This window comes from Vanacampus margaritifer, chromosome 2 (genome assembly GCF_051991255.1).
Source record: "Vanacampus margaritifer isolate UIUO_Vmar chromosome 2, RoL_Vmar_1.0, whole genome shotgun sequence".
Classification (NCBI taxonomy): Eukaryota; Metazoa; Chordata; class Actinopteri; order Syngnathiformes; family Syngnathidae; genus Vanacampus; species Vanacampus margaritifer.
In genome coordinates this window covers 22,062,528-22,085,988 of record NC_135433.1, presented here as the reverse complement: position 1 = coordinate 22,085,988, position 23,461 = coordinate 22,062,528, and the positions used below count along the sequence as shown (strand labels likewise).

General features: G+C 39.2%; 1 protein-coding gene across 2 annotated transcripts in view; it reads right to left on the bottom strand.

Moving 5' to 3' along the window:
• The window catches only part of LOC144044467 (ras-related protein Rab-26-like), a 44,636-nt gene that overhangs the window by 9,674 nt on the left and 11,501 nt on the right, over positions 1-23,461 (bottom strand). For both annotated transcript variants that reach the window (XR_013291277.1, XM_077558899.1), the window contains exons 3-5: positions 9,642-9,683; positions 8,389-8,455; positions 8,039-8,091 (exon numbers count right to left, since the gene is read on the bottom strand). Coding sequence is in view for 1 of the 2 variants with exons in the window: in XM_077558899.1 (XP_077415025.1) it covers positions 8,039-8,091; positions 8,389-8,455; positions 9,642-9,683 (162 nt within the window). In the remaining variant the exon portion in view is untranslated. The remainder of the gene's footprint in view (positions 1-8,038; positions 8,092-8,388; positions 8,456-9,641; positions 9,684-23,461) is intronic.

The following is a 23,461-nucleotide window of genomic DNA, read 5'->3' as shown; positions in this document are numbered from 1 at the left end:
GAATATCGATTTGATATCGATATATCCATTTTTTAAAACCCAGGCCTATCATTAACGTTTTCTTGTGCAAGGCATCATCAAAAAGAACAACAAAAAGAACACTGACAGCTTTGTAAGCAGATTTGCAGGCGCTGGCAAAGTGTGTGACGCGTGTCTGGATGACTGATGGGCTTTGAAAATCTGCACTCGGTCGTGTATAATAAGAGTTCACTCGCAGTCTTCCTTTATTTTTCTACAGAACCCAATTTATTTTAGGCTGGAAAAGGTAAATAAAGTTTTAGAAGGTTATTAAAAAGGCCGTTTGGATTTAGGTTTTTGCTTTCTACTATTGCAGCAGTGTACATTACAGTACCTGTTAACAAGACTGTAAAATAGACTCTTCAAACCAAAATGGCAGACATCCTGTGTCTTTTTGGGCATGGATTCTTGAGATGTTTATGTGGGTCTGCTCATAATAGACGTGACTACCAAATTTCACGTTGCTAAGTGAAACTGGACTCAGGGGCTGAACTTTCAAAAAAAGCAGTTTTGAGTGCAGGAAATCTCTCAAAATGGCCGAAGAATAATAAGAACAACGCAAAGTCTGCCACGTAATCATCTACATAGGAATCTCGATGCCTTCTGTCACAAAAGAATAATAAGAACATACTGAATAGTGGCATTCATTCATCGTCCGCAGACTGAATGTGTGTATACAAACGACCTGATGAATTGGGAAAATGATACAAAGAGGGCATGAGGGGAGAAGATGACTGGAGTGGTATTTGAGTCGCTGCTTGTTGCTCCTCGCTGTTGCACACTGAATGTGTGCCCAAAAGAATGATGAATAGCCAATCTGCGCCTCCCACGGTCTCTTTTATTCTGTATTTTGAGGGGCATTGCTATATACAGTGCCTATTCAAACGTTTTAGCCCACCACAGCCTATTTGCTCCAGAGACCATCCGGGATTATAAAGTGCGATAATGTCGACTCTGATTTTGGTTTGCTCTCACTGTTTGGACATTTTTAACTGCAAGGAGGAATTTTAAACTGAATTCACCTTTTACAACAAGTGTGAAGGAGAAGAAAGTGGTTGCTTGTTTTATTCAGCCTCGTGAACAACGAAAAATGTAATTATTCAAATTAAAATCGACGTTCATCATAGCGGTCTTTTCGAGCCATGCTTTGTCTGGTCCCTCACCTAGGACCTGGTTGCCATGGGTGACCCTACCAGGGGCATGAAGCCCCAGACAACTTAGCTCCGAGGCTCATTGGGACACACAAACCCCTCTACCACGATAAGGTGATGACTCACGGAGGAGAAGACCAATTCAGTTTTCGTTTTTTCATCCGGTCTCTTCCAATAAGGCTGGACCATTTCCCTTGACCACGAGCAGTTTAAGTACCCGGGAGACTCCATTGCATTTCACCGTAACAGAGATACTTCCTCTCAGTTACTTACTGTAGCTTCTCAACACACAGTTAGTAGGCATTCATTTCTGCTTCCTGAATCTGCGTTTGTACAACCTTTCCAAAAATACTGACACAACTGCTCCTGTATCAGCTTCCATTTTTATACGTTTTTCATTGACCCTTAGATATACAAAGAAAAGTTTTACATCTGAGTCGATGTCCGCTACTCCAGCTGCAACCGAGAACAGTTCAATGTCCTTGACGTTACCTGCTCGGTACTCTGTGAAAAAAACCTTCCTTGGTTTGCCGTGTTCCTCCTTCAGCTGGAGGCGGGGAGGTCTCATTCCTGGATCTGCAGGTTGATGATCAAACGAAAATCTAAGTCGATGTCTGGAGGGCCAAGAACCGACGTTCTGGAGCTCCGGGTCCCGGTCTTGCCCCACTTTTCTTTATCACGCGGCTTGTCTCCAACATCTAGGTCAGGGGTGCTGAAGTTCGGTCCTCGAGAGCCCCTATCCAGCCTGTTTTCCATGTTTCTCTCCACTAACACAGCTGATTCATGATCAGGATCGTTATCAGGCTTCCGCAAAGGTTGCTGATTAGCTGATCATTAGATTCAGCTGTGCTGCAGGAGGGAAACATGGAAAACAGGCTGGATAGGGGCTCTCGAGGACCGAACTTGAGCACCCCTGATCTAGGTGTTTCATCCATTTGGTCTGTGGATCCTTTTCCTTTTTGCTTCCCTGTGAGGATCGGCAAACTGTCCCTTCTTTTTGCATGTGTGACACTCTGTATCTTTGAATCGACAGTTGGCTGGTCCATGTCCGTGATCAGCACACCTGTAACATGGTCTCTCCCTCGCTACTTTTTTTTTTGTAGCCTTCGTCTTGGAGATGACATTAGCTTTGAATGGCTTTTGTGACCACTGCTGCGCATTTTGTTTAGCTACTTCATAAGCGAGCCCCACGTCATATGCTGTAGCCAGTGTCAGGTTGCTGCTAGCTTCCTTAAGTTAGCCATATACGCACTCGTAGACTGATTATCTCGCTGATTTCTTGTGTTGAACTTGTATCTTTCTGCAATAAAGTTTGTCTTTGGCACAAAATGTGTGCGCAGGAGCTTGACACAGTGTGTGGTTCTTCTTACCAACCACTGTCAAAAACGCTGCCTTCGACTTTTCGAGTCCATTTGCCACAAAAAACTGTTCTAACCTTTTGTTGTTTTAATTTGAGTTGTGCTTGTTTCTCTTTGTCTTGCTGCTCCCATTCAATATCTTCCGCGCCTTTCTCGCGTACAGTATGTTCAAGGTGCAGCGATTCTACCGTCTAGGCTTCTGACACACCCACCCATGAGCCCTCAAATATATGTCACGCTTTAAATAACTTGACGTGCACATGGATCTGTAAGTTACATACTGATTGTCCCCAGTGACGTGTGCAGGTCATCTAACGAGCTACGTACTTTGAAGGAGCATGTGTATATTTGCATTTAAATATGATAGAAGTAGTTTAAACAGAAAACTGTGCTAAGTTTGAAAGAAATAGAACGGTAAAAAAAAAATGAAGGAAAGCTAAAGAAAGGATAAGATAAAGGAACCTGAGCTTGAAGAACTCAAGTTGACTCAACCACTTGGGTCGAAAGAGTTTGAGCTTGCTCGTAATAGCAGACTGGAACCACAAAGAGGCGGATGAATATTTTGTACTTTTCGAGCGGGCGGTTGAAACATTAAAATGGTTTGTGGAGTTAAGGCTGTTGTTTTGGTAGGAAAAGTTCAGAGTGTTAAGCTTCTTTGTCTGTTTGCGAAACGTAAACATTATGAAACGGGCCATCCTCCAGGTATGTGAAATGATGCCAGAGGCTTATAGACAGCAGTTTATAAGGGTGAGAAAGGGTAAGACACAAACTCATGTAGAGTTTGCACAAGAGCAACAGAGTTTGGTGTAAATCTCGGCATGTAAAGGATTTTGATGACTGGAAGAATCAGAGCTGTTGGGAGTAAGTCAAACGTATGCATGAGAGAGCTGCTACGTACCTCAATGAAAGTGGAGAGTGATCGGGCATGAAAAGTCACTCTGAACACACCACAAGATAATCACTCAGGATAATTGATTAAAAAGGTTCAATATTCTTGCCTTTGATCGAAAGGAAGGGACATAGCGATTCTCTTGAATGAGTTTAAGAGTATTTTAGATATTCTGTCCAAGATAAATGTTCTGGGACATTTTGATCAGGGATGCAAATCTATTGAAACGTGCAAAAAGGGTCAACCCTGCGAAATGGTCTTTTATAAGAAAAGTGGACAAGATGATAAAAATAAATAAAATGGCATCACTCTTCTCGTCCTTCATTTTGGTACCCAAGGCCGAGCCCAACAAATCCTAGTTCTGTTTCATTGTCTGCAAAATAACCAAACCAGAATCCCACTCTTTGCATGGATGTTATAAATTATTTAAGCAACCACTTGAGATGCAACATCTTGTCTGCGAGGGGTCTCACATACAAAATACAACAAAAAAGGGAAATCCATCATACCACACTAGACAAAAAATATATTAAAAAACAAGGACAACAATTAACTCAGTTTCAACACAGTAAAAAAAAAGAAGAAGGAAAAAAGACTGAAAACATATATACGGACCACAACCCTTTGATGTTCTTAGGAATACCCCTGACAGTCCAATGAGGGAGCAATTTAGTCTTTGTATTTAGAATATATGTTTTTGTGCTCGAAAAATATTTAAAAAAGCTGCACGTAAAGTAAAAAAAAAAAACAACAGACAGATTGCAGCATTGACTCATTTGCTTCAGTTGGTAATTGACAACATTGCTGTTAGAGTTGTTGTTTTTTTCTTAGAGTTGCAGTCACATGTAATTTGTATTTTTTGTTTTGTTTGGAAACCGATGGGAGTTGGTGCTGCTCATTTAGAGAATGATGCCACCGCTGTGGAGCCGAGCATCTGAGGGGGCAGGCTAATTAATGCATGTGTTTATCAGTGACATGCAGTGAGCTCTAGGTTTGGGTAGGCAGGCAGTCGCAAATTTAGACGCACACACCAATTACAAATTGGTGTGTCGGCAGGCGATTGTACAACGTATCGCAGGGTGACCATATTTTCATTTCCTAAAAAAGAGGACTTGACACTTGATACTTGACACTCAGATACAAGATGCCATACATTCAAACTATTTTAACATGTGCCTCCTCTGTATGGGTAGAAAATAACAAAACAAAACATTACTCTCTTTTGAAGTCTTACATTTTTTTGCTCTGCAATCTTTTTCTTCTTTTTATTTACTTCGAGAGATTGTTTTTGGGCAATTGGCATATAATGATTTCAACCAAGCAGTCTATCAGCTCTACTTTTACTATCATCTACAATTGGGACACCTAATTTGATGATTTTGTCAGTAAGGTGGGGGCTTTAGGACCCAGATGCGGGAAGGCAGAGCGAGGAGGCAGAGGTGTAGTCCACAAGAAGGATTTAATTTCTATTCAAAAAAGGATCTTCAAAAGTACAAAATAAAACTGATCTAACAAAACATGAAGCAAAACATGGTGAAACAACTTAGGAAAAACAAACAGCATGACAAGGTAAATGACGAGGGGCAAAACCGGGCAGCATGACGTGGAGGTAAAGACAAACAGCAACAATGAACCGACACAGACAGGGGGGAGACACCTGACTAAATACACCAACACCAATGACATAACAAGACACACCTGGCTGAGGGCACTGATTGGATGACACATGAGGGTAATGGGGACACAGGTGGAAACAATCAGGGATCAGGGTTGACAAAGACACCAAACAAGGAAGGGCAAGTGACCTGAAACGAGAGGAGTCAGACTTTTCACAATAAAACAGGAAATGACAAGACAAGGGGAAAACACAAGGAAAACAGAAGCTAAACATGACAGGGAGTAAACAAGACTGAAAATAAACATGACAGATTTATCACACCACATAATATTTTCAACTTAAGTCATGAGGCTTAACAACTAGTCATCTGCACAAAACAAGCTAGCTAGCCATACAAGTAAAGTTTTAATAAAATATGACCACAACGTACCAGTTCCTAAAAGGGTAACTTATTTACATAGTTGCAAGACAAACCTGATAGCTGCTCCCATGGGTTTTTTGCTGTCTTGTGGATGATACAAACTCCTATCTTGAAATGTATTTCAAAATAAAAGTCCCAAATTGATTATTTTTAGTCGCACCTCATAATTCATAAACTGGGCATCATCGGACAAACTTATCCTTCAATGACCCTTTATTCTTTTAAGCTGCAACAACAGATATATTTGTAACCCCCCCCCCAAAAAAAAGTTAACGTTGGGAAAAAACAGTTATCGTGCATCACTAATATCTTAACTATGAATTAGACCAACAGCTGACGTGGCCTGGGGGGCCCTGAGGTGTTGCGCTTGCTCTGTCCTGGCCGGGGTCTACAGCTCCCCTCTTTGGTGGAGATTTTCATGCGTGCCAGATCCACCACACCAGCATCTATCGAAACTCAACCACAATCTGCTTCTTCCTCTGGTCGCTGTATCGGTGGAGGCTGGTGTCTGTGGATCTCACTCTGCTTCATCTGGCCTTCCTTCCTTTCCTCAGTCTCTCCTTTGGTCTCTTGAGGTTTCCCTAATTTGTTGGAATTTAGATGTTTCTGGTGTTGGCGAAAGATTCTGGTTGGTGACCCGGTGGGTAGTAGGTAATGTCTGGTCAGTGCTGGATTTCACTTTCCTTTATTTTCTTTGATCCTTCCTCGGGTCTCCTGACAACCTCACAACTCTAGCTGGATTCTGAAGTATTCGGTTTAGGTGTATGGGATTTGCACATGCACACACATACACATGCACATACATGCACATACTCACCCACATTCAAAATAATAATAAAAAAATAAAAAAAATACAATAAAAAAAGAGAGCAATGATGATGACATGTCAAATTGGTAAAATTACCGAATGAACAATACTGAGCTCTCCAGAGAAAAAAATTAATAAAAATAAATGGCCCCAAAAAGCTTTTTTAATTCTGCATTTCTCCTTCTTCGATTGCCTTGACTTTCCCATTATTTTTGAGTATTTGTCAGTGCCTTAGAGAGATGGACCCAAAAGTTTAACAGATCATTACTCCTTGATGGATTTATATGCTCATTCCATAAGAGAGACTAATAACTAGAGTCTGTACTAATATACAGTATACTGTGTAGATGATGATGTGAGACAAGGTTTAACAGCTTTTAGTGCAATTTATATGATAGATATAAATGTAATGACAAAAATCCAAAGGCGAAAACAGTCCAAGAAGTCCAAAGGTTCGATACAGTCATTCCTGTTGTATATGCACCCAATCTTGTCTTCTTATTATGAAGGAAATCAAATACGCGGCTGTAATGAATGCTTTTTGGCTCTTATAACCTTCATTGTTCATCATGGAATGTGTTTGTCACCCGCCTCACGACGGGAATAAACACATGCTAAATTTAAGTGGTAACATCATGTGTAATCTTATACAAAGTATTTTCAAAATGTTTTTACTTTTGTTGTAATATTTTTCCAATATTTAGTTATTTTGTCAAATACTTTTCAAATTGTTTCCATTTCTTTTTAGATTTAAAAAAAGTAATCAAAATATTTTATTTTCAGTCACAGTCACAATAAACAACAGAGCAACATGTTCTTTTTGAAGTATTTGACAAAACTGTAATTGAGAATAGTATTGAAAATAATTTCCTATTTATTTATTTTCAGTATTCATTTATTTATATTCAGTATTTTTCCAAGCAATATTGTGAGATATAAGATGGTTGAAGTGGTCATACATTTCTATCCATACTTATGTATGGTATTTTTGAGGAAGAGGGTTCAGTAACATTACTGAAGATAAAATAGGTCTGAATCTCAATGGAAAATGTAATTGAAGGATTTATGGATTTACAGACATTCCGTTAAAAGGTAAAACATGTAATAGGAGACTTCAGTGTTTGATTCAAACTTTTTATATGAGACCACTATGTTGACAGTTCTTTAAAAGATTAACTCCTAAGAAGCGTCCACATTATTCATGCTAGCGCTTGACGCTGACTCACTGGCGAAGACTAATGAGGACACACGTCTAGCATGAAGTATTCCATCAAGATGGAGAAAGCCCAACTGGGTCACCTTCACTCTCATTTTATCGTCTGACTTAGCCAAGCAAGCTTAGTTTTTATGTTTTTTCTTTTTTGTCTAATATTTTTGTATTTTCTCATCCAATATTATTTTTGTATTTTTTTGTATTATGTATTCATGATTTTTTCCTTTCATATGTTTGTATTTGTTTAGTATTTTATCCAAGATTTTTTTTTTAAATCGTTCATATTTTTTGTCATCTATTGTCATTTTTGTATGTTTTTAATTTTTTTTATTTCAGCTAGATTTTTGTCTATTATAGACTTTTTCCAAGATTTTGCCAAGATTTTGTCATTTTTGTCAACCACTGTAGTTCAAATATTTTTGTTACAATAAATGTATTTTTTTAATCTTTGTGTATCTTTTCTGCCACTCACATGAGCAAATCCTGGACATACTTCTTTGAGCAATATCACAAGTGTTTAGAGCGGCCTGATCACTGTCATGGTGATAGAAAATCAACTCACCTGAATGTTGTCAAAGGATGTTTTGTTGGTGACGTCATAGAGCAGAAGCAAAGCTAAAACACAGATGTACCAACAAAATAGAGATGATTAAGAATAAAGTCAATTTACATTTAAATAAAATATATATGTGCTATTATTGGAAACATGAACCTGATACTCACTATAAAATGCTTTGAATTGGAAAATTCCAAATATTATTAATATTAACATCCGAGTGAGGATAAGCAGATCAGGGAATTAACTTTTATGTAACTCTTCTACTTTATTTGGGCACCAGGACGAAAATGAGGAATTCATGACAGAATGTCTCAAAGTCTATCAAAACCAAACACACAGCAATTTCGTCTCACCGTGGGCGTCTCGGTAGTAAGCGTGGGTGACACTGCGGAACCTCTCCTGGCCGGCCGTGTCCCAAATCTGCGGAGACAGTGAGGAGAATGATAAGGAAGCTTTCTGTCGACCCTTAATGGACTTTTCTGTTGGCGCAGTCTGCATTGAGATTCAATTGATGATAAGCATACGATGAGTGCAGCCCGTGAAATTGCTCATTTGCCGTTGAAATTGGTGAAAATGCTCAAATCTACAGTGACGTCATTTAGTTGCTAGATTGTGTAGCAGCGATTATTTTATTTTATTTTTTCATTGTTAGCTGTACCAAAAGTGAATGAAATGTCCAGTGTCACAGAAGTGAATAAAAAAAATTGTATTAGGAAGTGTCAGAGTTAGACTAATGTTCCTTCCCTCTGCTGTAATCATACATACAGTACAGTATTTATTTGTATTTGTTCGCTCCCTATTCAAGGTTGTCCACACCCACGGGACGTGCTGTTAACACGACGGAAAATTAAAACGAGGGGGTGAAAAAAACAACAACTCTCCTTCTGAAGTGATGGAGAGCCAATTAAAGTGCATAACAGAGCGCTCGCCCACACACACATCGTGTACAGTCCTCCTTCAGCCACCAAACAATATAATTCAGTTAATGACTTGCTGCTGAAAATGTTGAGCATGTACAACAATGGCGTGAAGTCATCCGAAAGAGTGGCAGTGTGCTATAAAAGAGGAGAAATTAACCCCATTAATTATCTTTAGGGAACTTTGAGTAAAGCGCAATGACTGAGATACGCTAGCCTAATACTAACACTTAATGGGAAACAGCATGGACCGGCTAACGAGTAGCATCTACAGTATGTGACGTGTTATAACACTTTAAACAACAAATATTGGATCACAAAGACCTCATGTACACTGGCAATATTCACATGCATATATGATTTATCCTCAACGAAAAACGATTAATATTACTGAAGCTTTCTGAGTCTCTTACAGTAGTTGTGAAACTCTTCTTTTTTTTCTGCATGACTGTATTATACTGGTGCTTTAAAAAACTTAAGTGCTTTTTTAGAAAGCGGCTAGAACAGATTACTAACATTCCATTCATTTCCATGGGTAGATATGGATCTCAAGGTACGACTATAAAACCTTGCACAGTGAGCCACATGCTGCTTCACCAAATGATGTTTCATGTTTGACTGATAATTCTCTATTAGCCCAATGTAATGATGTCATGTTGCAAATGATTGTCCAAATTAAAAGGTCGTACCTGCAGCTTCACCTTGAGTCCGTCAATACTGAGGACTTTGTTCTGGAAATGAGAGCAAAATAAATCATTAATATGAGTCGGAGCTCTCCTGCTCCTTATGAATAATTCATGACTTCATTTCACGTTGGCCCAGCTTGATGAGGCCTTCCCCCACTCGACCCTCCCTGGAGGATTGACCCGATCTCAGAAGTGGAGGAGACAATCCTCTAATGTGAGCGAGGGCTTATATGAGCTGCAGATTCCAAAAATACAGGTCGGAGGTGAGCCCAGTCCCGAGAGAAGACTACTCAAAGGTTAAAGCACCTGACAGCAAATTGACTTGATACACAACACGCGCGCTGGACCAAAGAGTTACTGTTACTGACTTTGTGTTTTTCTGGGCAAATTCCCTTGTTAGAGTCTGTCAATGTACGAGCCCTAAAAATTGCTCCCAAATAGCTGCTTCAAACCAAAATGGTTCACTTTCTTTTCAGTTCCAACATGATCGTAGTTGAGACTTTTTCCTGTGCCCTATTATTATAGGCATGACCGCCCAAATTTGTGCCACTCGGCGAAATGGTGTCAGGGGCTGAAATTTTTTCGAACTTTCCATGACCAGGAAACTGGCATAATCATTTGAAACTTGCCAATTTATCACAGTCCAACAGACTGACTAGGATACTGATAGCTTCCGACTGGGGGATCATTTGGCTGAATTCCATAATAGAAGTCCATCAAAGTACAAAGCCTAGAATTTGCCCTGAAATGAATACCTTTTAATTAAAATGGTTGACTACCTTATCAATTTCAGGTATGGGGCTTTGAAACTTTTTTGTCATGATAGAATCTTGTGTCAATTGAGAAAAGTGATTTTGCTGATTTTTTTCTCCAACTTCAAACATTTCTTACAGAGAGACTTTTGACATCAAAATGTGGCGCCCGTATTAGACAGCATGAGCAAGAAAGCTTGGCAAATTAGCATCATCTGTCTAGTATGCTTTCATCCGACTGAAGCTCATTTGGTGAAATTCCTTAGTAGGAGTTTGTCAAAGGAGAAGCTACCCCAAAATAGCTGCCTCAAACCAAAATGGCCGACTTCCAGCATCAGTCTTTCTGACTTTTTTGCATGTCCTGTCATTATAGATATGCATTACCAATTTTGTTTCCTCTGTGAAACTGGTTTCAACGGATTTTGTTCAAACTTCCAGGCGGTGTTGCATAATCAGTTTTGGGGGATTGTGTTCTGAACCCCTAAAATACATTCCAGGATACGCACACTTGCAAAAATTGGCCAGCTTTCAGCCATGTTGCAGCACCCCAAAATGTGATTCATTATCGAAAGAATAATAAAACCCCAACGACTAAACTCAATGTACCCATATGAAATAATGTAGTGAATTAATTTGTTCCAGGTAATCAAACTGTCCTTTGTAAACTGTAGTGGGAATGTTTTTAAAAAAACACTTTAAATTGTGCTGGTGTGCTCTGGGGCTCCACTGCAGCAGCCAGACTTGAGAAAATTGATTTGTAAATCAATTCAGAAGAGAATAATTCTTGAGTTCCCCCCAAGACATTGATATATTTTTTAATAAATCTCCCAAAAGAGGCTGCCTTATGCCTATTCAACAGGCTAGTGTAACAAAAATGAGGAATGACTACACCAAAGGCTACAGCAGGGGTGCTATTATTCAGTGCTGAATCACCCTCAAAAATGGTCTAAATACAAATCTATCTATCTATCTATCTATCTATCTATCTATCTATCTATCTATCTATCTATCTATCTATCTATCTAGCTAGCTAGCGCTACTAGCTAGCTGGTGATTTAGTTCTAGCTATACATATGTAAATGTCTAGTATTCAATTTTTCTTATAGGGAAAAGTAATTAGAAATTGCAACAAATCAAATGTTGACCGGCCTCCTGGAACATTAAGATGGTAAACAAGGTCTAACGGTCTAGTAGTGACTACTACAGGTCAATGTAGACCTTTCAACATGGCTTACGTCACCTGCTGCCACGGCAACAAGCTTGCTCTCCAAGGCGCTCTTCTTCCCTCATGTGATGCTCAACCTTGATAAGAAGCAGCTAAAAAGCGAAAAAGCCTCGTGCTTGCACTTGTCCATGTGGCGCATGTGATTACTGTCAGACCGCAAGCTAGTTGAGCCCTCATAGGAAGTCTCCAAAAACTGCTGCTGTTCTTCTTCTTCTTCTTTTCCTTTCAGCTTTTCCCTTCAGGGTTCGCCACTGTTGCCGTCTCTAAGATAAAACTCACACTGTGAACACGGGTGCCTGACGAATATGGACAAGCACAGCTTAGAGAGGCTCCCTCGCAATGTTGCTAACACAAAAGGAAATTTCAGCGATTACTGACTTAACATGACAAACTGCAAAGGAAACATGGCATGTCTACTTAGAGAGGATGGTGTAAAAGAATGGGTGGGCTGTAGCATTTTTTCATTCTGGTAGGGGGTCTGTAGTGATACAAACATACTGTGTATAGCCTAATTGGGGGGGGGGGTTATGGGGGGTGACTGCTGGAACAAAGCTCAGTTGTATTTACAGCAACTTTTTCGGCTACTTTTTATATAGACTAAAATATTCATGAAAAAATCTCGATGCACGCAGTGATTAGGGCGTAGGGAATGATTGAATGATTCAGAACCGAGTTGCTGCGTTTGTAATCATTCACTGGTCATTATTCATTCTCAGTCATTATTATTAACTTCTGTTTTCTTAGAAATAGTGCAGCTCTTCTTGGAATAGTATAACTTTAATCTATTAATACATTTTAATAATGCATGGCTTTCCTCTCATTAGAACATGAAGCCATACAATATACACATGTGATGCCGGGTCACATGTCCATTAGAAAGCATGGAGGAGTGCCCTCATAGATGTGCTGGCACAACGTTGGCAGTGTGCCGCTACATTGTGACCATGAGCGGCACTGACTAATGTCGCAGACTGCACTACAAGCTGTTGGAAGGAACTCTTTCTCGCTGTTTTTTTTTTTCTTTTTACAATTTCCATGCACTGTGTGTGTCCCAATAAGACCTTTTACCACAACTACAGTATGTGCAGAGCAAAATTTAAACATTATTTAAAGCTTATTTGAATGTCTGGTTATTTAGAAATATGACTTTAATCTAGTCAATTCCTCCATATTGTCTTTTCTCTCACAAAAATATGACCTTCCAAGATAATAATCAAACATTTTCCATAGGGGAATTTTTTTTTACTTTTTCTTTATAAATTACAACAAAAAAAGTATGGGAAAAATATTAAATCTCATTATTTAAAACTTTTTCATCTAGCCTATAAATATATACGTTTATATATATATATATATATATATATATATATATATATATATATATATATATATATATATATATATATATATATATATATATATATATATATATATATATATATATATATATATATATATATAGATATATATATATATACAGTATATATATATATATTAAAAAAAAATCATGTAGCCACAAGCCAGTGTCTTCTTGTGCCAGTCCCAAGCCCGGATAAATACAGAGGGTTGTGTCAGGAAGGGCATCTGGCGTAAAACTTTGGCCAAATCAAACATGCCAATCAAATATATGACTTCCATACTCGATTGGTCGAGGCCCGGGTTAACAACAACCGCCATCAATGCTGTTGACCTACAGGGTGCCGGTGGAAACTGGACTACTGATGGTCGAAGAAGGAGAGGAGGAAGGGGTGTTCGTAAAAAGAAAGAGAAGAGGAATACCAAGAGTAGGGACTTTGAATGTTGGAACGATGACAGGAAAAGGTAAAGAGCTGGTTGACATGATGCAGAGGAGGAAGGTGGACATACTATGTGTTCAGGAGACCAGGTGGAAAGGAAGCAAAGCTAGAAGTTTAGGAGCAGGGTACAAGTTGTTCTATCACGGTGTAGATAGGAAGAGAAATGGAATCGTGAAGGAGGAGTTTGTTAGGAACGTCCTGGAGGTAAAAAGAGTGTCAGCTAGAGTGATGAGCCTGAAGTTAGGAATTGAAGGTGTGATGATCAATGTTCTTAGTGGGTATGCGCCACAGGTAGGATGTGAGCTGGAGGAGATGGAGAACTTTTGGTTGAACCTTGATGAAATGATGCAGAGCATCCCTAGAAGTGAGAGAGTTGTCATTGGTACATACTTCAATGGACACGTTGGTGCAGGAAACAGAGGTGATGAGGAGGTGATGGGCAAGTTTGGTATCCAGGAGAGGTACGCAGAAGGACAGATGATGGTTGACTTTGTAAAACGAATGGAAATGGTTGTTATGAATACTTTCTTCCAGAAGAGGCAGGAACATAGGGTGACCTACAAGAGTGGAGGTAGGAGTACACAGGTAGACGACATCTTGTGTAGACGGTGTAATCTGCAGGAGATAAGCGACTGCAAAGTAGTGGTAGATGAAAGTTTAGCCAGACAGCATAGGATGGTAGTGTGTAGGATGACAAAAACAGCAAAGGCTGAGCAGAGGACGAAATGGTGGAAGCTAAAAAAGGAAGAGTGTTGTGTGACTTTCAGAAAAGAGTTGAGACGGGCCCTGGATGGTCAGGAGGTGCTTCCAGAGGACTGGACAACTACAGCAAATGTGATCAGGGAGACAGGTAAGACAGTCCTTGGTGTGTCATCTGGAAGGAAAGGGATAAGGAGACTTGGTGGTGGAATGAGGAGGTGCAGAAGTGAATCCAGAGAAAGAGGTTAGCTAAGAAGAAGTGGGACACTGAGAGGACTGAAGAAAGTAGACAGGAGTACAGGGAAATGCAGCGTAGGGTGAAAGTAGAAGTGGCAAAGGCCAAACAAGAGGCTTACGATGACTTGTATGCTAGGTTGGATAGTAAAGAGGGAGAGACTGATCTATACAGGTTGGCAAGGCAAAGAGACAGAGTTGGGAAGGATGCGCAACCGGGTAGAGTAATAAAGGATAGCGATGGAAGTGTGTCGACGGATGCCAGTAGTGTGATGGGAAGATGGAAAGAGTACTTTGAAGAGTTGATGAATGAGGAAAATGAGAGAGAACAAAGAGTAGAAGAGGTGACCGTTGTGGACCAGGAAGTAGCAAAGATTAGTAAGGATGAAGTGAGAAGGGCATTGAAGAGGATGAAGAGTGGAAAGGCACTTGGTCCTGATGATATACCGGTGGAGGTATGGAAGTGTCTAGGAGAGGTAGCAGTAGAATTTCTGACTGGGTTGTTCAACAGGATCTTAGATAGTGAGAAGATGCCTGAGGAATGGAGGAGAGAAGTGTGCTAGTGCCCATTTTTAAGAACATGGGAGCCGTGCAGAGTTGTTCACACAATGAAGCTATGGGAAAGAGTAGTTGAAGCTAGACTGAGGGCAGAGGTGAACATTTGTGAGCAGCAGTATGGTTTCATGCCAAAAAAGAGTGCCACAGATGCAGTATTTGCTTTGAGGATGTTGATAGAGAAGGAGCTGTATTGTGTCTTTGTAGATCTGGAGAGAGGAACTGTGGTTTTGTATGAGGAAGTCTGGAGTGGCAGAGAAGTATGTTCAAGTGGTGCAGGACATGTATGAGGACTGTAAGACAGTGGTCAGGTGTGACGGAGGAGTTCAAAGTGGAAGTGGGACTACATCAGAGGGATCAGCTCTGAATCCCTTCTTGTTCGCTAATGTAATGGACAGGATAACAGATGAGGTTAGACAGGAATCTCCATGGACTATGATGTTTGCAGATGACATTGTGATCTGTAGTGAGAGCAGGGAACAGGTGGAGGAGAAGCTAGAGGCGTGGAGGTTTGCCCTAGAAAAGAGGGGATAGAAGGTTAGTCGTAGCAAGACGGAGTATCTGTGTGTGAATGGGAGGGACCCAAGTGGAAGAGTGAGGATACACGGAGAAGAGTAGTAGAAGTATTTAGGGTCAACAGTCCAGGGCAATGGAGAGTGTGGAAAAGACGTGATGAAGTGTGTGCAGGCAGGCTGGAACGGGTCGAGAAAAGTGTCAGATGTGATGTGTGACAGAAGAGTTTCAGCTAAAATGAAAGGGAAGGTTTATAAAACTGTGGTGAGACCAGCCATGTTGTTTGGTCTGGACACAGTGCCACTGAGGAAAAGACAGGAGGCGGAGCTGGAGGTGGCAGGGATGAAGATGCTGAGGTTCTCTTTGGGAGTGACCAGGATGGATAGAATCAGGAATGAGTACATCGGAGTGACAGCACATGTTAGAGGCTTTGGAGATGAAGTCAGAGAGGCCAGACTGAGATGGTTTGGACATGTCCAGAGTAGAGATAATCAGTGTATTGGCAGAAGGGTGCTAGAGGAAGACCAAAGAGGAGGTTTATGTGCACATCGTTTATAATCACTCTCCGTTTGTGTGCTTTGCAAGGATTCACTTAGCCACCCTTTCCATACCTCGCTAAAATATTAATGCTCGGTGACATTAGGCTAGCAGGGCGCCAATCTGCTTTCCATTAATTACACACAAATGAGCACCTGTTGGACACACATTAGTAAAACACAAACGCATTTTTTCCCACATTGACAGGAACTAAATAAGTCAAGATGACTGTAATTAATATTTATCATTATTCATTTAGTACTCTATAGCGCCTGACTGATATGACATAATTTACCATAATACCATATTATTTTATTTCCACTTGTGGCATGTTTATAATTTAATTGCATGCTCGTGTATACGGTTTGCAGGAAGGCAGGCTGGCAAGTGGATAAGAGGGAAATCGGAAAGGATCAAGCTTCCATTCACAAATTGTGGCGTAACTCACTCAAGCAAATGGACCATGACATCCATCTGTAGATACAGGAAATCCATCCCTGTTGATAAGGCATGATGAGAAAAAGATGACAACATCTTTCAGTTGAGTCTTTCGGGTTCTCATCATGCTTGCCAGAGCACAACCAAGACTGCATTTCCTGTATACAAGCAATGTGTCGGCTTACTCAAGTCGCACACAAGGTGTAACTCATTAATCGGCGCAGCGTCGATTTTTGAGAAAATATAAGACTTTTAGATGTGCCTTATGGTCGTGAAAATACGGTATGTGACATTTTAAAAATAGAATTGATTTGAATCCAAAGTGAAACATCTTCAACAAAACAAAAACAGTCCTCCATTCGATCTTTTGTGGCTTTGATTCACTGTACAGTACTTTCCTGGATGTTAACACATGCAAGTAGTTCATCATTCATCGATGACTAACATGCACTTGCTTTAGAACATCAAATGTCAGCTACCATCGTTTACGTACACAGACAAGAGGGCGGCAAAGGAGATCTAACAGCGAGCGATGGTGGGCGTAAAGCTCAACAAGCGCATGTCAAGAGGTGATTCATCGCCAAGGACCGACTGGCTCATGACTAACACGAAGGGAAACACACTCATTTGGGTTACATGTGTTTCAACACAAAGATCGTACTGATTTCCAGCTCATTCGGTACACTGAGCTGCCATCAATGCAGACTGACCCACCACAGCGAGAAGTCGTCGTCAAGAGTCCAATCGCAAAACACTCTGACCACATGGCATGTGGGGCTCGTTGATGTATTGCACGTCTTTCCAGGAGCTGTGATTGGCTCCTCATTATAAGGGTTAGGTTAGAGGTTGCAAAATGATCGATTCTTTCAGCCATGTGCTGATAATACAAAGATTATATATATATATATATATATGTATATATATATATATATATATATATATATATATATATATATATGTATATGGTCCCCGAATATATTAATATAGGAGATTCTAAACATTTTGAGGGATGACAGTTTATTGTAATATTCTATGTACAAAGCACATGATGCTTGAAAATAAATGTAGTTTGACCATACTGTCATGTTAAACATTTTGTGATAATTTGTGCAGAACTAAAATTTGTATTCTTAGGGGATTTTGTTTTATAACATCCATCTAATCAGCATTACTTAGTTTTTTGACATATTAATTAGTAGGGGTGTTAGAAAAAATCGATCCGGTAATATATCGCGATATTACAGCGCACAATTCTCGAATCGATTTGATATGCGGCCGAATCGATTTTTAAACATAATTTTTTTATGGGAATATTCAACAAAAAGTCTTACTTAGGGTTAGGATTCACACATTAAGCATGGAAGAATGTTATATTAATTCAACATTAAGCCATAATATTTTATTTCTGTGTTGTTCATACATGAAACAGACTGCAACCTGTTTGTTAAATGCAGTGGCTCAGTAAGAAGCCTGAACTTTCAGATTAATAAATACATTTTCATACAAATCTTACAATGTACATGTACAAGTTTACTGATTAGTATTTTCTAAATTTGAGTTTAAAAAAAATCGCAATAATCAATTTATAGATTTGTATTGGGATTAATCGGTATCGAATCGAATCGTGACCTATGAATCGTGATACGAATTGAATCACCGGGTACTAGGCAATTCACACCCCTATTAATTAGGATCAGCATGATCTTTGCTGGACTTCCTCTGGAAAATCCGTCAGAGCCAAAATCCTTTCTATTTTCTTCCTAATACAATGATTATACAATTAGGTCAAAGAGTTCCAGGATGGACTTAATTATTCATTCCACACTCTCATTATGACTTACCATATCTACAGGGACATTTTTGCATCAACTGTTTCCGATGGGTGGCCTTTGGGTGGATATTGGTTACTATCATGTCAAAGTAGTGATGGAGATGCTCGGCAGTCGGCATGTATCTGAAAGATAAGCCTTTGCCTGACTCACCCCCGTATACAGTATATAGTAAGTACACCCAAAAATAACTTCAGAAGAGAGGAACATTTGCATAAAAGGAGCTGACTGTTATTCATGAAACTCTCTTTGCATGCGTATAATACGTTGGAAACTTGTTCATGCGTACTGGTCACTCCATTGCTGGTGTTTAAGTCACCCTCGGCTGTTTTTTTCAATTATTTATTTATGATAGATGTTTTGTTTTTGTTTTTTGCTACATACAATGATGTTGACTATTCTTGCTGCTGTTTGCATTAACTTACTGGCTCTAAAACAGCATACAGTATATATTTTTTTTTTCATGTACCATTTTCCAATTACAACTGCATATTTAGCATTTATTATTCATGTACTGGAGCCTTACCTACATGTTGGTGTACTCCTGATGCTACCCACTCCGTGACTATAAAACCACAAGTTACCCATTGCGGCACTAATAAAGCTGATTCTATTCATACCTGTAACCGAGTGAACGCGAATATGCGTGGAGCGATTTCACAATTTGCTCACATGTTTGAAAGTAGCGGTGGGAGGGGAGGCGATGGGAGGGGAGGCGGTCCCCTGGGTCAAAGCCGCTTGTGCATTTCAATGCCAGAGGCTGACGCTTACGTTCACTCACACTGTCAAGTATTGCAAGTGAAAGAAACTTCTTCCCTTGAGAAATTAGCGGGATTTTATGCAAAAAAAAAGCTTACCTTGATGAGCATATTACTTTTATAATACTATGACAATATAGGGTGTTTGTTAACCATTGAAGGGCTTGTCTTTCCTTGTTTCACATTGTCGACTGTCAAAACAAATCAAGAAGGAGGAGTCATACTCATTCCAGTCACATGTTGACTTGGAACGCTAATGCTACCAACAATGCTAAAAAGAAAGCAATGTGCTTTGATATACTTTTTTGTTCTTTGATAGTGACGATGATCCTATACATTGAATGATTGAATGTATTCTTCATTGTGGAAACAGAACGCTAATGCTAACAACAATGTGAAAACGCAGCAATCTTCTTCACTTAATTTTAGTACTTTGATCTTAGGTGAGAATGCTCTGCATATTTAATGATTGAGATTGAGAACTGATTTCATCATTGCGAAGTCAGAATGCTAATGCTAACAGCCTTACTTGCACTGCTTTGATCTGAGAGACTGAATCCTACTATATTGAACTATATCGTTACTAAGACTTTCAACTCATTTCTTCATTTCGGAATCAAAATGCTCATGTTAACAGAGAAATGTACTACCTTTCTCTTTTTTTTTTTCCAAGAGGGAGAATTCTCTACAGTTTTTATGATGTCCTAAAGAAGTTTTTAACAGAATATTAAGGATGATGGTTTACATTTTCAAGGCAAGGCTCCTCTTTGATATCACTGATATCCAGGTACTGATTTGTAATTTGCAGATGTGCTAACCATTAGGCCACTGATTTTCCTCTATGGATTTTCAATGTATCATTTTCACTGTCCAAATAATGTATTTTTAAAACTAAAGATGATGATCAGTCTTCAACAGATGATTGTTTTCACCATTTTGTCTTGAGTTTATGAAACTTGCTAAAATCAGTTGGGAAAAGAATATTCAAAAGGGGCAAAAATGTCTAAATTTAAGCTTGGTGTAATGTCATAAGTCATACTAAATTGTGTTATATGTTGTTGTGGCTTATGCTTGATTAAACAATGCTTTCATTTATCATTAGATTATGCAGTGAGCCAATAATTAATTTAAAAAAAACTAAAGATGAACGTGGATGGTTGTTTGCTTGTTTTTGCCCTGCAATTGCCTGTTGAGCAGTCGAGGGTGTCCCCTTTTCCTCTGGCCTAAAGCATCTAGGATAGTCTCTACACCAGCAATCGTAACAAGGATAATCACTAAAGAGAAAAAAGTGGCAAAGTATGGCCCGGGGGCTCCCACAGTCTCTGAACGGCCCTCACTGTGACCATAAATTCAAAGTAAAACTTTTATTTTGTATCATTATTGTCAATAACATTATACTTTTTAATTATCTTCTGTATATATTTGAGAGTTCTGACAAGAACAGCAAATAAATTAGTTGGTGGTTGGTACATAAAATTCATTTAATAATTTGATTGATGTTTTCAAACATTTGAATGTCTGCTTTATAGCTTTGTTTTGTTTGTGTTTACTAATTATATGATTACATACCAACATTTATTGAAACAAGGCAATATGTTTTTTCTTCTAAATACTATAATATACCGTATTGTACTATACTATTCAAAATACAAGGAGATTAACATGTTGACTTGATTGCAATTTTGCATGTGGCCCATCCTTGCTATTGAAAATGGATGGATGCATTTTCCAGATTGTTTTCTCAAGACTAGCGGAGCAACATACCGACCAATGACTTGGCTTTGACATTGCTGGGTAAAAACTTGACGTCAATATCTATCACCGAGCATATTTGGGGTTGGTTGTGCTTGAATGTTTTTTTGCGAGAAATGTGTGGTTACATAAGAGTCTCCGCGGTCGACTGTCTGTCACTGGAGGTGAGAAGCGCTGCTTTTCACGATAACAGAGGAATGATAATCAATGCATCGGGGGAATCGGGATTAAAGTTTTTTTCAAGGAGCCTTTTGCCCTCATTCAGTTTTCATTTACTTCCTTAATCTTTCATTCCCGAGGACATCTATTGTGAAACCCTGGTGGTAATGCAAAGCAAATCCCCACTTGAGCGGAAAGCAATATTCAGTTTTGTTGTTGTTTTTTTTCTATTAACTAACATTTGGGACTCATTAAGTTTATACAACCTTGCTCTTATTTTTAACTGCAGCGTTTTGTTGAAAGTGAGAGGCAAATCTTTGCCCCCGAGCAAATGACATTCAAAAGGATAAAAAAAACACACTTTTGAGTTTGGGAAAGGATGGCATGGTGATGTGTGTGCAGGGAGGGTGAGACGGGGGGTTTTCGGGGGGCAGGGGGGACAGACAGAAGAATGACACACAAAAAGCAAAAATGATGGATGGGAACTCTTGTAGCGTTGAGAATGAAAACATCTCCTTACTTTTCTTGTGCAGCACACTGAAATGGTATGATTTCTTTATTGGGAGCCAAACTTAGCTTGTTATTCTGACGGTTTCTCCTCAGAAAACAATGTTGCATTTTAGATGACAAGTTGGTTTCCATCAGTAATGAATTAATCCTGCAGGGAAAGCCACCCAATCTCATTCAAATGATCTGAGAATACAATGGAGCATCTAAAACCCAAAGCAAGCAATAGTAAGATTGTGAGGAGAAATGTTGTGAATTTACATTAATAAACTTGTGAATTCAGCAAAATGAAGGTGTAAAAGTTACAGAAAAAAATGGAACACAGTTAAGAATAATGACAAGAATAAAGTCAATGGAATAAGCTGCAATGTTATGTAAAAAAGTTGTGATTATGAGAATAAAAGTTTGTGAAGTTACAAGAATAGAATCACGACGATACGACATTCATGTCAAAGTTATGAAAACAGATTCATCTGATGATTAACAGTAAAACGTTAAGAAAAATAGCCTTCAAGTTGTGAGAATAAAAGATGTAAAGTTGCAAGAACACATTTATTACTAAAGTAATCATGTTACTGTGATAAAGTCCAAAAGTTAAATTTGCATATATGAAGTTTCAAAGCAAGTCACAATGTATGAGAATGAATTCATAAAAGTTATCAGAAAAAAGTCGTAAAATGGCGAGAATGAAGTGAAGACAATTTATGAGAATAATATTGGAGAGCGAAAAGTAATTAAGTCGTAATGTTACGAGAATAAATTACAACAATAAAGTTAGAATGCTATGAAAATAAAGTTGTAAATTTAACAGAATAAAGTCAATGTTAAAGGCACTGTCTACAAACAAAACACTTCTTAAATACATGATGTTTAAACATGAACTCCTTCTCAATCAACACCTCTGGCCTTCTGTTAATGTGTGGTGGTGATTTCCTTCTCAGCCCCCCCAAATCTTGGCTTGGCATTTACCCGCTTCCGAGCTCTGAAGGAGCGGCTTGGGCTGAAGAGCGACGCAGAGTTGGCCTGCTTGCTATTCGACAGGTAAGTCCAAACATGTTAGCTTGCTGATTTAGCAACATGCTAGGTTAAGTGACATTGACAAGGGTAACTCGGCAATAAAGAACAAGGCTCCAACTTTTTTTTATATCCTTATATTTACACCTGGCAATAAGTGAAGCTAAGCCAAAAGGCTGTAGCAACCTTTGGGGGTGGGTCGCGGGTTGGGTAGTTTCCGACGCTCTGGGCGGGCCGTGAAGGCATCACAGACTGGTTTTTTGGGAAGCTAAGTGCGCTTTTGGCTGTTGTGTTCTTGAAAACTGTTGTTAGCTCCACACTTGTCCTGATTATTTCACCATCGCTACAAGGCGAATGTCGTTTTGAACTATTATCCCTGTCGGTGATCACGGATCATATCGTATCAAGATACCTCGTCACTCACTCTCGCAGCTTGCTTGGCTGAGTGCGGTCAGAGGCAGGGGGCGTGAACGTTGACCTCGTATGGGTTGAACCATGGGAGGGGTTTGTTTTGAATTTTTGTTGAACAACAGAAACGGTTTGATTACAAACAGTAATGGTCAAAACTCCGGACAGTGCCTTTAAAGAATGAAGTAGGAATTTCAGAAGAAAAATCGTAATGTTAACGAGAAGGTTATAATAAGGTGATAAAATTAGGAAAATAGAGTTTGAATGTTACAAGAATAAAGCTGTAAACTTATGAGAATGAAGCCATAACGTTAAAAGAATAAAGTCTGTAACGGTACGAGAATGACCTCGTAAAATTCTGAGAATAAAGCTGTAAAGCTGCAAGAATTAAGTTGGGAATTTATGATAATAAAGTCAGAAAGAAAAGTTGCTAAGTTACAGGAACAAGATCATAAATTACAAGGATAAAGTCGTAAAAATGATGAGAAGGATTGGGATAGTGCCTTCTCTGCCACAATTTGATCCATGAAATGCCCTGAAGCACTAATGGACTATTCGGGCTGCATTTTAGGTTGAAATGACAGAAACGACTCTCCTCCACATGGGCTACATGATCCTTGCCCGCTATGACTCGTAAACATCTCCAC